Source organism: Artemia sp. Qi Xiang Cuo, unplaced genomic scaffold, assembly GCF_049724085.1.
Source record: "Artemia sp. Qi Xiang Cuo unplaced genomic scaffold, ASM4972408v1 HiC_scaffold_23, whole genome shotgun sequence".
NCBI classification, from domain to species: Eukaryota; Metazoa; Arthropoda; class Branchiopoda; order Anostraca; family Artemiidae; genus Artemia; species Artemia sp. Qi Xiang Cuo.
The window spans coordinates 7,179,738-7,196,343 of NW_028297432.1; the positions used below are offsets into that span (position 1 = coordinate 7,179,738).

At 36.9% G+C, this 16,606-nt stretch overlaps 1 protein-coding gene across 1 annotated transcript; it reads left to right on the forward strand.

Moving 5' to 3' along the window:
* The first annotated feature begins 13,910 nt into the window (after window positions 1-13,910).
* On the forward strand, window positions 13,911-16,490 carry LOC148939010 (uncharacterized). The gene is made up of 2 exons (XM_089107389.1): window positions 13,911-14,141; window positions 16,104-16,490. The coding sequence occupies exons 1-2, from the start codon at window positions 13,911-13,913 to the stop codon at window positions 16,488-16,490; spliced, it is 618 nt and encodes a 205-aa protein (XP_088963515.1).
* The last annotated feature ends 116 nt before the right edge of the window (window positions 16,491-16,606 follow it).

A 16,606-nucleotide genomic window follows, 5' to 3' on the forward strand; every position in this document is an offset into this window, starting at 1 on the left:
TTCAATGCAAATGAACTTTTGCCATTGGTTTCATATTAGCTTATAGAACAAAAACCAGTTTTTAGACATTATGCCTATACGTGCCTCATTTAGATAGAGTCGTGTTTGGTTTAGAATTAGCATGTCATCACCTTCGTATTAGCTTAAGAAACAAAACAAGTCTTGTGACGTCAGCTCTTAAACATGCCCCTTTTCGACAAGAATTCATTTTTGTTTCTATGGGGCATGGCCGCATAAAACCTGTTTCAAACATGCCACAAAGCGGCTGATCCTGTTTTCGACCGACCCCAGATTTCCATTTGTAAAATTCCAACAAAGCTTGTATTGTTTCTCAATTTCTTTCACAATGCGCTCGTCACCTTCAGTGACAAAGTTTATGACAATAACTTTAGGACCAAATCCACTGCGACCAATTCTGAAAAAAAGAAACAACAATGACAAATTACAAATAGTATTTTTAAACAATATAACAATAAGATAAAACAAAAAGTTACTGGATTGACGATCAAATGCATAATAGATAAAATATTAAATTATAGAACTGCTTGCACAATGAATACTAGCTCGTAAAATACATACTCTTTATTTGGAGGGAAATATTTAAAACGTGTTGTGGCTGTACTTAGAGATTGTAAAAATTGCCAAGGATCTGGAAGATGCAGCTAGACGGCATAATAGTAACATTATGTACTGGCATGTCAATAAGTTGAGAAGGAGTAGTCAATCCAGACTTGGCCCAGTTAAAGACAAAAATGGGGCCACAATTAGCAATAAGGAAAGAATTAAAAGAGAGATGGGCAGAACATTTCGAGAATTTGCTAAACCAAGATAGAGTTGCAGGAAAAGAAATAGAGAAAATGAAAAAGTTTGTGATACCTTGGATGTGAAGGAAGAATTATTTTGCAAGGATGAATTAGTGACAGTACTAAAATGATTAAAGAATAATAAGGCTCCAGGTGCTGATAGGGTGGTTAATGAGTTTCTTAAATATGGTGGCTCTGAAGTTAGAAATAAGTTACTGAAGATTATGAATATGATTTTTGAAAAAGGGGAAGTACCTAATGATTTTAGGAAAACCTTAATTAAGCCGCTTTATAAGAAAGGTGATAAAAGTGAGTATAGTAACTATCAAAGCATTAGTCTGGTCTCTGTAGGTAGCAAATTACTTAGTATTATGATACTTTTTAGACTGAAAGATGCCATAGACAAACTTTTAAGAGAAGAACAGAGCGGTTTTAGAAAAGGTAGACAATGCGTCAACCGGATTTTCACTCTTAGGCTAATAATTGAGAAGTGCCTGAATGTCAAGCACCTTTGATCCTCAGTTTTATAGATTATGAGCAAGCGTTTGATTCTGTTGACATAAGACGTTTAGCAAAGGTTTTATCCTTGTATGGTATACCAGACAAATATATTAAAGTGATTAGTGCTATGTACAAGAATAACACTGCTGCAGTTAAGGTAGGAAATGAGGCTAGCAGCTGGTTTTGTATTAAATCAGGAGTTAAGCAGTGCTGTGTTCTATCCCCTTAAATATGGATTATTTTGATGGACTTTGTATTAAGGAGCACAGGAAAGGCAATGGGAGATTATGGAATCAAATGGAGAGGAACGTCTCCTGGACTTAGATCATGCTGCTGATTTAAGCATCCTAGAGGAAAGTGTGAGCAAAATGAATGAACTTTTAGAGGTTTTGTGTGTTCAGGGTGCTAGAATAGGTTGTTGAAAAGAACCTTGTGTGTGAGGATTTAATAGCTGAGTTGTCACCTCAGCATTCATATTGAACTTTTACTTCAAATATTGCACCAACAGAGGAATATAGAATATAACTTATAAATGTAGTAAATGATTAAAATGATTTTTTAAATTGTAGTTTGAAAATAATTTCTGATGGTATTTTCCAGATATCAACTACATCAAACTGACTGTCCTTGATAAGGTTGATGAGATGTTGTCTCATGGTTTCAAAGATCAGATTTCTGCTATTTGTGATTGTCTCAAAAATATTGATCACAAAAAGCATAAATCTGATCTTTGAAGTTATTTTGTTGTCTGTAACTTCCCGCAATGACTTTCTAGAAGTTACTAACCGTCTTATTAGAAATCCTAACTGTATTGAGGTCACAAAAGAAGAGTTGACCCTGGAAGGTAAGTCCTGATTTTGTAGACTGAAACTAAGAATAGGTTGTTGAAAAGAACCTTGTGTGTGAAGATTTAATATGGTTATAGCAGTCCAGAAAAATGTTGCGTTTAGGATTTATAAACAGGGGTGGTGAAGGGTTGTCCTGAAATTTGTTGAAGGGCTCTATTCAAACAATTTGAAAATTATGACTTAAAATATACCTCCTTCGTGTTTTCCTTTAACAGTGAAAATAAAAGTTAATAATTTTATATGTATTTAGTATGTATTATATAGTAAAAAATATATATAGAATTAAGATTCTGGGTTTAGAAAAAGTAAGAAGATTAAAAAGATTTGACAATTAGAGATAAGAGCCAATTTGATATTATGACTCACAAAAAATGGTAAGCTTAAAAGATCTTACAGGCAATAACGCTGTAACCACACTCAATTTATTGACGCTCAGTTGAATCAACTCGGCTGCCGTCAATCAAAAGTCGATATCTAACTTGACGAGTAAAATTGAAATGTCAGAGTACTCCGAGAAAATTCACTCCGCTCGCTCGATTGGTTGAGTCAACAACATAATATATGCAAAAATAGACAAGTTAGCTTGTAGTTTTATTTGCAGTTATCTGGACAACTTGTATTCTCTTGTGACTCAAAATGCGATATCTACACTGCAGATATCGTCTTTTAGATCTTTGCTTTTACTTCCAGTGCAAGAGCAGATATCGCCAAATAAGACCAACCTTTCATCACATTCAAGGCTATGTAGAAGAAAAGATTCCGTAAAACTAAAGAGCAGAATCATGAGCCGTGGCAATTTCTTGTTGAAAGAGGCCCTTAAGATAGCGAGAGAAAGGTAAGGGTAAATGGCTTGTTAGGCCTGTGTACCTGTAAAAGGAATTCTTTTGAAATTTGTAGAGATTTGACCCCGGCAAGGGAATCAGCAGTTGTAGTAGGATAGGTCAGTTTAAGTTTCTAGTTTGCAATTCTGATGCAGGTTTTTCGTCATAGCTGTTCTGGGGGTTCGTTTTGCAGATGGTTTGCTGTTGTCAGACCACATTATTGCTTGTTTGGCAAATGTTTTGTGTATTTTTATTTCTTCAGCAGTGTTAGCTACTATACATTTTGAGGCTATTTAAGAAGAGCTTGAACTCTGTTAATATCTGACAAAAACAGGATCTTTCCCAGCCAGGGCCACTAGCTGTTTATGGGGTAGAGTACCCACTATTTTGGGGTACTCCAGGGATGCATGTCCTGTGCATGTCCACAGTCAGGGATGTCACTTTAACTGGATTTTTTTTCTTTTACGATATAAAATGTAATAAATAACCAAAGTACTTTATCCAGTTTTGGCCTCGAAAACATTTATGACTTATGTATATACTTTACATGTAAAAATTTAATATAAAAAATAATATTTTACATTTAATCGTTATGTTACATTTTTTTTTTACAGTGCAAACCCCTGTCCACACTAGAAGCAATCAATGAAGGTGTGCAGCACTCGGCCAGTAGCTATATAGTTGGGGATCTGTTTCTTCTCATGACTCTGCGCTCTCAAATAAAATCTGATATTGTATCCGTCCGGGTCAAATAATTGAATCATTAGAAACAAGACAAAACTAGCTTTCAGTCGGGAAAACCATTCGAATCCACCGTTTTTACAATTTGTACCTTCAAAAGCTTTCGCGGTTCCATGGCTGTGCTGAGATCTGGCTGATGGCTGCTCGACTAGGTGTTAATCCGGTATGTAATCCCTTCCCGTCCAAAATCTGACCCATGGTACAAAATGTGTCGGGACCCTCTGCTTTACTCTGTTTGTTATTTTTATTTTTTGCTGATAATTTTTTTTTTTCAGGGATACAGCTCAAAATAATGCGCAAAGTAGCTCACAACAGCTCAAAAGAGACACAAACAATGATATGTCAAAAAAGATGCACGCTTACAGCATTGAAATAGTGACAGCAGATATGCATGAGGATAACAGGGAAGCAGCTCCTTTTGTCGTGTCCCAACAACAAAGAATCATCAGAATTGTTCCCAAAGAAACAGTGATACCAAAAGAAATACCCATCAGAGGAATATTCTCAAGCCATCCATTACCACAAAAATTTCAGTAGACCAAACAGATGCTCCACCTGAATTAGAGAACATACAGTTTATCAAATACTGGCTGGAAAAAGTTGAGACTGAGAACATTGGAGTAAACTATGACATGGGGACAGAAATGCGTGCGGAAAACAATGAGACTACTACAGAAGATATGTATGCAGATATGAGTGGGTTTAGTGAAAGAGACGTTGGAATAGTTTTAGACTTGTCCACTCAATCTAACCGTCATGCAGCTAGTAACGAAGATACCAGACAAAGCCTACATAAAAATTTACTTGATTCAGACGATGACTTGGAGACCAACAACTCAGCAAGTATCAGCCAGATGGAGAATCAGAAGATTCTACAGGTGCTAGTGTTCGAAGAGCAGCAAGACAAAGTACTGATGTACAAGGCGAGCTTATCTCATTATTACCTGAGAGTGAAGTCTCTATCGCCTGTGTTGAACGACAAGAAAAACTAGATGTTGAAGAACCTGCTTTTGTGACAAAAAAGAAAACACAAGTCTTAGAAAAAAGGAGAAAGAAGATTGAAAAGAAAAGGCAAAAACATCCATTCAGAGAGAGTGGTTGCAACCCCGAAAAGTGTAAGAAAAAGTGCAAAGAATGTACAACTAATCAGAGGAGATAGATATATTACAAGTCATAATAATCAAGAAAGTGAGACGGAAGTGGACGCCGCACATATTGTTTTGTTTTTTAGAGCAAAAAAAGAAAACACCGGATATTCTACAAACGTACGCATATGTGTTCAAACACGTTATGTGATCACCAAAATGTATGGGCTGGATTACACATGGTGTTTGGGAGCTCAAAATCATATCTTTCAACTTTTGGTTACACCAGTCCGGAATTCATCGAGGTAATATTGAGACAGCTGAAGACCGCGGGCGTCGGATTTTCCTCTTCAGAAAAAAAGGAGGTGCTAGAAAGGTGGATGTGGACCGCGAAGCTATTCGTATGCATATAGAATCGTTCAAGCCGTGTCAGCCCCACTACAGGAGGTATAACAGTCCGTATGTGAGATATATCCCAAGAGATATTACGTTTGAAGCTATGTTTGCTGACTTTCAAGAAAAGTTTCCCGAGCAGCGTTGTAGTCAGAGTTCTTACCTTCGAGTTTTGCAAGAAATGAACATATCAAACAAGATGCCAAGGTCAGATGTATGTGAAATCTGTGACTTGTTCAAAATAAAGGAATCCAGGCAAGGTGTGTCAGACGAAGAAAGGGAGAAGCAACAGGAGCATAGAAACCAGGCAGAAAAAGCTAGGCGAGAACTTGACAAAGATGCTGATCACGCACACGGCGAGGAAAAGGCAGTGTTTACAGTTGATATGCAAAAAGTCCTAATTCTTCCAATACAGCCAGCAGTTGAAGCCGAGGAGCTAAAGTATCGAATCTTTGATCCTGGAAGCTAGATTCAGTTTCATATAAGATTTATATTTACCTTTAAATCTGGCGCCCATGTTAAAGATAAAGTTATACTGACAATAAATTGATTCTTTGAATATTTATTTGGCCGAAAAAATAAGTATGAATTATTTTTCACTTGATAAAAACACTGTATAGGGCATCATAAGCCCAAGCAAGGCCAACGCCCGCATGCATGTAACACAAGAATTTTTAATTTATCAGAACCCAAAAATGAATGACATATTTGAAATATTTCTGAACGCCCAGAAAAAACCCAAAGTTGATCTCTCCTGTAACTTGATATGTCTCTGTGAAATGTGTTTGCCAACAGAAACCAAATATCATATCTCATATCATATCATACTTTCCATAGAGCTCCCCCTCCATGGAAAGTTCTTCTCATGTAAAATAGTCCCCCACTCCACCAAGAAAAATTCTTGCGGTCAATTTCGAATGAATTTTTTTTTTTAGCGCACTTTCATATGAAATAATATCTGTTTGTTTTTAAATCATGCAGAAAATCCCCTTCTCTGTGGAAAAGTTTTCCCGCAAATACCACATTCCTAGTATAAAGTTGATTCCGGAGAAAATTTCTATTGTGGATCCCCCCCCCCAACGGATAGATACTCTAGACAATTCCAACCTGGTGATATCTCAATGAAATCAAACGTCAAAATTAACGCGTTTACTGGAGGCAGAGGAGAAAAACCGCAAAGAACTTGTGAGATTGCAAAATTGCATCGATATGCTGTTCGTTTAATAAGGTGTATTCAAAACCCCATACTGAATGAAGTATTTTTAATACTCGAATCACCGTAAGCTGATCTTTCCTGGAACATGGTACGTCTCTATAAAACGCGTTTGCCGACAAAAGTCAAATCGGCCCTCTTGTAACTTGATATATATTTGTTTGGGTTCTTGGGTGCTGGGCAACTGGTTTTTTTGAATAAAAAAGGCACAAAGTCTTTTAACAGTGGGGCATCTATTACATTTTATGGTAAATTCTTAGGTCATTGTTTTTCACTTAATAAAAATATTGTATATGGCATAATAAGCCCAAGCAGGGCCAAGCAAGGCCAACGCCCACATGTATGTAATACAAGCATTTTAATTTGTCAGAAGCCAACACTGAATGACATATCTCGAATGTTTGTAACACGCAAATTGCCTCATTGCGAAATGCGTTTGCCGACAGAAGCTAAATCTCCCCTCCTGTAATTGATAATGATCTCTCTTTGCTATATTCACCTTGCCGAAACAATGCACTTGCTTACATAAATTGAATATATCATTGTGACTAGTAGAATTCCTTTGTGTATGCCCGTACCATCTGTGATTTGCGAACTTTAGATATGATACTTTTTTAAATCGCTATTTAAAAAAGAAATGGACTATAAATTTGCTGTGCTATAGGTTATGCTAGTATTTATTTTTCAAGTTGGGATCTGTGGGTTCTGGGCGCTAAAGTATTAATGAATTTGGGTTCTTTGGGCGCTAGCGGGCGCTGGGCTTTAAAGTATCGTTGGTGCATGCAGGTGGGGAAAAACATTTTAGGTCTGTAATGAACAAGCATAGAAACCCTCAAGATCATTATTACTACTTATATGAGTCTCACAGGTTTTTTTTTTTTTTTACAGCAAAGACATTATTTATGGGTGGATTGGAGACAAATTGGTTAGCCTTTTTTGGTAAATATCTACCAAATCATATTATTGACTTACGCATAAGGTGAATATACCACTCGATGCCTTTTTTTATGCTGATTACGAATAATCATTTCTATAATCATCAAATTTAAGCCATTTTTGAGCTTTTGAAAATGACAAAAAATGTAAAATATATAGGGTGTAAAAAGGCTTAAAACATTTGTTTTAAACTTACTGTTTCATAATAAATCCTTATTTTAATCCATAAGCACTGACTTTCCACGATTAACTTGGATAAACAGAAGTGTACAAGTTAGAAGAATTCATTTTGCAAATATTATGTATTTTTCTTCTTCCTTTACCTTAGGTTCACACTGATGATATTTTAATAAAAAATGCGATTTTTTTCGCGAACCGTCACGTTCCATGCGGTGTCCGATGTCCAATTCTGCGTTATGACGGCTTGACGTATGCATTAAAATAATTCAACTCATCCGGCAAAACGCAAACGGCAAAGATACAAAGTTTCAAAGATAGAATTCACTGAGAAACTTATCTTAACAGTAAGATGCAAGCCAATTATCTCTGATAAAAAGGATCCTGACCACTGTAAGCGTCATTTGTTGACTAAGGCTTGGGAAAAAGTAGCAGAGGAAGATGGTCTAAAACGAAAGAAGGAAAATTTTACTAGACAAGCCTAGCTAGACTTTTTGGTGAATTATTGCAGATTATTTTCCCTAGTAAAGGTGGAGATTAGACATACCTGTAGTGTAGGATACAGATGCTCTACCAAAATAATCAGAATATACAAAAGGAACGGATTTGTTGGTAAACTACTAACACTACTAACAACTCATCGCAGCACCAAGCCGCCTGAGGCCGACACAGCTACGCACGCTCCTCCTCCACCCTAATCTATTCAAAGCCTCCCTTTTTACACCCGCCCACGAAGTTCCCATTTCCTTTAAATCTTTCTTTATGACGTCCTCCCAACCCAGACGGGGACGACCTGCTTTCCGTTTAGCCCTAGATGGTTGGCCGAAAAGAACAATCTTCGGCAATCTGTCTAACCTTCATCCGCACAACATGCCCTAACCACCTCAACCTTTCTTTCATTATAGACCTAGAAAGCGGTCTTGAACCACATTTTTCGTATAGCCTATTGTTTGAAATACGGTCAGTCAGCCGGGTACCCAGAACAATCCTTAAGCAATTTCTCTGGAAAACATCTAGCAAAGCTTTATCCGCTTTTCGGAGCGTCCATACTTCAGAGCCATCGTTGACCACTGTCATCACTGTAGCTTCTAAGATTCTAATCTTGGTTTGCAGACTTATCTTCCTATTCTTCCAGACTTTTTTTAACTGTGAAAAAACACCCTGAGCCTTGGCTATTCGACTTTTAACATCTTCACTGCTCCCACCGACTTTACTAATAATACTACCAAGGTAAGTGAAACTGTCCACCTGATAAATCTTTTCGTTACCCAACGTCACCTTTTCATTTTCACTTATTCCTATCCTTAGTGACTTGGTCTTCCTAACATTAATTTCAAACCAATACTAGCACCCTGAACTCGCAAAACCTCTAAAACTTCATTCATTTTGCTCACACTTTCATCTAGGATGCTTAAATCATCAGCATAATCCAAGTCCAGGAGACTTTTTCCTCCCCATTTGATTCCGTGGTCTCCCATTGCCTTTCCTGTGCTCCTTAAAACAAAGTCCATCAAAATAATCCATATAAAGGGGGATAGAACACAATCCTGCTTAACTCCTGATTTAATACAAAACCAGCTGCTAACCTCATTTACTACCTTAACCGCAGCAGTGTTATTCTCGTACATAGCACTAATCACTTTAATGTATTTGTCTGGTATACCATACAAGGATAAAACCTTTACTAAAGCTCCTCTATCAACAGAATCGAACGCTTGCTCGTAATCTATAAAACTGAGGACCAAAGGTGTTTGAAAACTTAGGCACTTCTCAATTATTAACCTAAGAGTGAAAATTTGGTCGACACCTCCTCTACCTCTTCTAAAACCAAACTATTCTAATCTCAAAACTTTGTCTACTTCATCCCTCAGTCTAAAAAGTATTATACTACTAAGTAATTTGCTACTTACAGAGACTAGACTAATTCCTCGATAATTGCGACACTCACTGTTATCCCATTTCTTATAAAGTGGCTTAATTAAGGTTTTCCTAAAATCATTAGGTACTTCCCCTTTTTCAAAAATCATATTCATAATCTCCAATAACTTATTTCTAACCTCAGAGCCACCATATTTAAGAAACTCATTTACTACCCTATCAGCACCTGGAGCCTTATTATTCTTTAATCCTTTTAGTACTGTTTCTAATTCATCCTCACAAAACAAATCTTCCTTCACATCAAAGGTATCACAAACTTTTTCATTTTCCTCTATATTTTTTCCTGCAACTCTATCACGGTTAAGCAAATTCTCAAAATGTTCGGCCCATCTCGCTTTAGCTTTTGTCTTATCGCTAATTGCCACCCCATTCCTATCTTTAACTGGGACAAGTCCGGATTGACTACTACCTCTCAATTTGTTAACGTGCCAGTACAATATTTTACTATTATGCCGTCTAGCTGCATCTTCTAAATCCTCGGCAATTTTATCCATGGCCTCCACTTCACACCTCCTTAGTTCATATTTCAATGCTTTCTCCACTTTCTTTACATTTCTTTTGTTTTCATGTGATCTATCACTCAGATAATTCTTGTACAAGTCCTTTCTCCTTTCTATTAAACTTAAAGCTTTTTCACTAATATTCTTAGCTGCAGTTCTCGCTTTCTTCCCTAATACACCTTCAGCAACTTCACAAATTGTTTTTCTAAAATTATTCCAACCATCTTCCACATTTTCAAATTTTAAACTCTTCAGTTTAGTGTTCAACTCTTCCTGGAGAGCGTCTATGAAATTCTTATCCTATAGTCTACCAACAATCCTAACTTCCAGTGAGGTAGTTACCCTTCCGAAATTTCAGCTTTAAATTAATCCTTGACACTAATAGATGGTGATCTTTACTTTTAACATCAATAACAGCACTCCTGTATACCCTAGTATCTTGTATTGATCCTGCCAGTCTTCGGTTTAATATAACATAATCAATAAGGATTGCTGTCTTACCATCACGTGAATACCATGTTAGCTTATGAGCCATTTTATGACCAAACACCGTATTTGTTATAACTAGATTGTTATACCTACAAAATTGCAAAAGTCTGTATCCATTACTGTTTTCTTTTCCTACACCAAATTTACCTAAGCTGGGATACCATCTATCCTTATTTCTACCAACCTGGGCGTTAAAATCTCCCAGCAATAACATCATATTTCTACGTGGGACCTTGTCTATTTGCTCCTGTAACTGTAAGTAGAATTCATCTGAGTCACTACTATCTCCATCAGTCGGTTCTACAGGGGCGTATACTACTCTAACTGATACCTTGAACTTTCTAGTCATAAAATGAGCAATTAGTATTCTATTATTAATACCTTCCCAGCCTAAACAAGACTTAGCCGCTTCCTTATTCATCATGAGCCCTACTCCCTGTCTATGTAACCCATCCTTCCTGCCTGAGTAAACAAATTCTATATCACCTAATTTCATGCTTCCTACCCCTGGGATATGAGTTTCTGAAACTCCTAATAGATCTAGTTCGAATCGTCTGAATTCGTCAGTCAAAATGTCGATACGATAGTCATTTTTTAATGTCGTAACATTCCAAGTTCCAATTTTCATGTTCTTTAAATCATTGAAATTTGTTTCGCCTCAGGAAAAGCAATGATCCCGGATACCAGTGCAGGACGGAGATCACATATCTTCTCAAGTCTACACCGAAGTGCTTAAGCCGGCTTAGAACCGGACAGCAAGAAGTCCCTGGGACCTCCATGAATGGAGGCTTTGTGCAATCCTGGGCCCATTTTGGTCACAACATGGTTTTCAGCGCTTGGCGATGCTCTTCTATCAACAAGAGTCGAAATCCTGCACAGACAATCTCAAGCCTATTACCTCCGACTCATTATATATTCATGCCTACAAATATTATGCTACTACGGGGAGGCAACCCGTAATAGATAAATTAGCTAGGAAGAGGTTTTTCAGCCCAAAGACGCCCATCAAAACATACCAATCCCAGAAGAATTGTCCATTAGTCAGAATCCCGTGCGAATGCTGTGTCGTTTACTAGGCTATAATTTCCTCGAGGGGCGCCACTCCTCAAGTGGGAATAGAGTTGACCGCAAGGTCCCCAGTCTTGCTGGTACCCCGAAAAGGTCGAGGCAGCCCTTTGCAGAGGCTGTTGTCCATAGATCTGGATCTTACGCCCTGCCACAGTTGTGCTCCTATAGAGGATCCTCCCGCGATGGTGTTCTGCATCACCATGCAATTTAACCCATTGCTGGGAGAAGGTTTGCAACTCATGGAACTTGTGGATAAACAAGTGGGCCCTTTTGAGTGTACCTTTGAGGGGCCTTCTTCCTCCTCCGCCTGTATTTATGACCCCGGGCAAGGGTGCCCCAGATTCTATTATGGACCCCAAGGAACAAGGTCCCCCTTGGTCCATGCCTCCTATGGAGGTACCCTACATATCTGTAGAGCGTTCCCCTATCGCCACCTGGGGACATGCTGAATGGCCTGGGGGAGGCCAGACAAACGGATCACTTTTGTTTTGCAAAGGCAATAACTCAGTGACATATTTAACCTACTACTTATAAATATACATAACTCACTGACTAGGCCTATATAAGTTATATACAGAAATATATAACTCAGTGACATATTTAGCCTACTACTTAAAATATGTGTAACTCACTGACTAGGCCTATATAAGTTATATACAGAAATATATAACTCAGTATACAGTACTTGCACTGATATTGTCCAGTATAAGCACAATTTAAACAAATCAGTTCCTACTGTATATCCTGATTCTATTGGTAGAGCCTCTGCACCCTACACTACAGGGGTAGCCATTCTGTACCTTTATCAATTTATTTATGTTGTGCATCTACTGGACAGTATCTGTGCAACTTTACAGCCTATTTTACTGGATAATATACAGTAAGAAATAGGTTGTTTTTATCAATGGTAGCTAATCTGAACCTTTACTGTTCCCCCTCTAGTGGGAGGGTGCAGAGACCCTCCAACACAACTAGGATAAACAGTAAAAAGTGAGTCATTTGTATTCTGCTTCTACTGAAAAGTATCATTGCAACTTCAAAGCCCAATGGACTGAATAATTTACAGTTAAAAATAAGTTGTTTTTGTCAGAGGAACTAGTCTGCACCTTTATCTTTACAGATTCTTGAATTAAAAAAACATAGTTCCAGTTTAGTTTTTTGCTCACTTGACGTTTGTGGTGTAAGCTCCTTGGTAAACCTGTTATAGAGCTGCCCATGTACCATATGGTGCAGGTGTACTGGCCAATAGAACCAGGGTATACAGTGAGAAGTGATTTGTTTATATTCTGCTACTACTGGACAGTATCTGTGCGACTTTACAGCTCAATTGGATGAATAATATTGAGTAAAAAAAATAGGTTTTGTTTACAGTGGGCAGCTCTACTACAGGTTTGTGTCCTTGAAAATTTTGATTTATAGGATCAGAGGAATGAATATTCAGAGGAATTGACTATTGTATTTGGACAGAGCATTAACTTTTCAATTGAACAGTATATTTATTTCTTATCTATTTTATTATGGTCCTGTATTCCAAATTGATCAATTTTTCATTGTTCCCTGTCACCATGCAGTGGTTGCAAGAGAGTAAACATAAAGTAATTTGCTACCTTTTAGATCAAATTCCATTTTGTATTGTGATAACTCTACACCATATACTGCAGGGGTGCCTAATCTGTCCCTGTATCAATGATTGAAGTAGCATCTCATAGCCAACAAAAGCTTTAGGTCCTCTTGAGCACATTAGCTTATTTTTTTTTTTAAATAAATTAGGATATAATCCTAAACAACACAGCCCAACCCCCTCATAAAAGAGGAGTAGGGAATCTGTTTTGGTACCCATGCCAAACTATCTATTTTAAAATCTCTTGGATTAATTTGTATATATTTATTATTTCTTCTTGTACTTGGCATCCACACAAAGACCTGTGTTAATTTGCAGTCACACCTAGGTTCCAGGCTTCTACATTCACGTTGAGTATTCTCTCTTGATCAGATCTGTGTTATTGGCCACTTATTTGCTGAAATATAAATTATATTTTACCTCATAGAGTATTTTCATCATCTAGTTAGTGAGCAAATCACGAAGAAAATGACCGGGTAAGGCTTACAAGCAGAGTTTCCCCACTGACATATAGTAGGGATTCCTCATCCAATTGCAGAATAAAATTTGATGATGTAAAAATGATGAAGAAGATTGAATCTATTAAACTAGTGTGAGGGGAAAATGGTGTTTTCATAACTGTTTTAATTAAAGTTAGTAGACTTCAACAAAAAGTTCAAAATAACCTAACTAATTTCATCATTTTATTAAATGACCCCAACTTGAGATCAACTACATTTTCCTTGTTTTGTGATATTTAAAAGTTTCTCATGTATTCTAAAACTAATTTTTATGAAATGAGTATGCAAATAAAAATTTCATCCAGCATTCTTTCAGTTGAACACTGCCAAAAACAGTGGAGATCCCTTCGAGATGGCTTCAAAAGGGAGAAAAAGACCCAAATATCCAAGAGTAGGTCTCAGAGAGGAAGAGACAAGAAGCCTTGGAAGTGGTTTCAGAGCCTTCTGTTCCTTGAGGATCACATTGCAGATAGACAGACAGAGTCAAATTTTGTAGAAGTACTAAATGTAAGCATCTCATATTGCTGATTGGCCGGGCAATATTTTAGTATACTTAGTCAAATATTGAATTAGCAAAGGTTGCAAGTTTAATGTTCCATCAGTCAATCATGCCACACACACATACTAATGCTTGTACTCAAAGATGGTGGGGAGTCTTCCCTCCTATTAGTCAAGGAGTCCAAAAAGTTTTAGTTTATGGAGCGAAGCTTTGCAATAAGAACATATTCCTTTTATTGATTAAATTAAAAAAAAACAAGTGAAAGGGGCTGTCCCCGCCGCGGCGCCTAGCTCTTTACGCTAAATTTTTTACTTGTTAAAAAAAACAATGTAGTGAGAAAGTCAAGCGTTAGAGTAAAGAGCGCGGTGTTGAGGAGGAGACAGCTCAGTTCATGTACGGAATAATTTCTGTTCGTTGTAAGTTTTACCGTTGTTCCTTGCTCTCAGTTAAGAAAACTTGTTTTTTTCTAATTTAATTTTTGAACGTTTTTTAATTAATGCAGGTTTTGATTTTGGTTCACCGTACATGAATAATTAAAAAAAAATTAAATATTAATTTTACTTTTATTTGGTTAAATGGCTTTCTCGAAACCTGTTTAATTTTATTTACGAGCGTTTTTATTAGTAATAAATATACGTAACTTACGAATTAACTTACGTAACGAACCTCTTTATTCTTAGATTTTTAATACGTATATTAGAGGGTCGCCCCCTAGTCAATACCTTGCTCTTTAATCTAAAGTTCGAATTTTGTTCCAATTCTTTAAAAATGACCCATTAATCACAAATGCCGTTAATTAGAATAAATAGCTCTTATGAAAGTACTAAATAATCTTTGGCTTAAAGAACGAGGTATTGACTAGGGAATGAACCCAATCATATACGTAATGTTTTCTGTCGTTTTAAGTTTTGATGTTGGTCCTTACTTTCAGTTAAAATACTTGTTTTTTATGTATAATTTCTGATCTTTATTTAAATAATGCTGGGAAATCCGGCGCCCCCTTCATAGCAATGTCCCTTCTCCCATGAAAACTTCCTTCATGGTAAGATCCTCCCACATAACCCCCGAACCACCCCCCGCCCCAGCCCCACAACCATAAAAAATCCCCTCTGAAAACGTCTGTATACTTCCCAATAACCAATACTATATGTTAACAGTGGGTAAAGTTCATAACTTTCATCCCTCTCCCTGGGGACTTGGGGGGATTAAGTCATCCTAAAAGACATAGTTATCATATTTTCGACTATTCTGAACAAAATGGCTATCTCAAAATTTTGATCGGGTGACTTTGGGAAAAAAATGAGCATGGAATGGGGCCTAGTTGCCCTCCAAATTTTTGGTCACTTAAAGAGGTACTGGAACTTTTAATTTACATTCGAATAAACCCTCTCAAGCTATTCTAGGACTACTGGGTCGATATGATCACCCCCGGGAAAAAAATACAAACAAATAAACATGCATCCATGATCTTTCTTCTGGCAAAAAATGCACAATTCCACATTTTTGTAGATATGAGCTTAAAACCTCCTTAGTAGGGTTCTCTGATACGCTGAATCTGATGGTGTGATTTTTATTAATGTTCTATAACTTTTAGGTGGTGTTTCCCCCTTTTTCTGAAAATCAGCCAAATTTCCTCAGGTGCGTAACTTTTGGTAGGTAGCACTAAACTTGACGAAACTTATATATTTTAAATCAGCATTAAAATCTGATTCTTTTGATGTATCTATTGGTATCAAAATTCCGTTTTCTACAGTTTTGGTTAGCGTTGAGCCGGGTCACTCCTTACTTACAGTTTTTTACCATGAACTGTTTGAAAATTTTGTTGATATAGCTCTCATGAAATACTGAAATATCCCTTGGTAGATCAAACTTTTGAATAATAATAATAATAATAATTATTAAATTTAAAAATATTGGCGCAAGCCTCTTACAAAATGTATTATATAATTTACATTTTTTACATAATTTAGGTTGAAATAGAAACACAAGATGTGATCGAAAAAATCGTCCTGGCTGGTTTCGATGATTCATCGGGTACTTCAACTTACCAAATACCGCCTTCAACTTCAACCCCAATCTCAACTGGACCTCCAAGCTCGAGTGTCCGAATACCAGCATCAAGTCCTGAGACTTCACAGCCTCCTTCAAAAAAAGGGAAAGTATCCAATAAAACTTCACTGCTTGAGCAGGAACTGATTAATGCAATCAGAGAAGGTATTGATTGCAACAAGGCATTTTGCGCAAGTCTTGTTGATGACCTGGATAGGCTTAATCTAACCACTAAAAGTTTCCTCAAACATAAGATTCAGAAACTGGTTTATTTAGTATTCAGCGGCCGAATGAGAGACGAAAGTTAGAAATTTATCTCATTAAATTTCAAAACGTTATTTCTTTTCAATTTTTGTTCGAACTTTCTTTTAAAAGCTTTCTTAGATTAAATAGTTCAGATAGAACTATAAGACAAGAAAAGCTG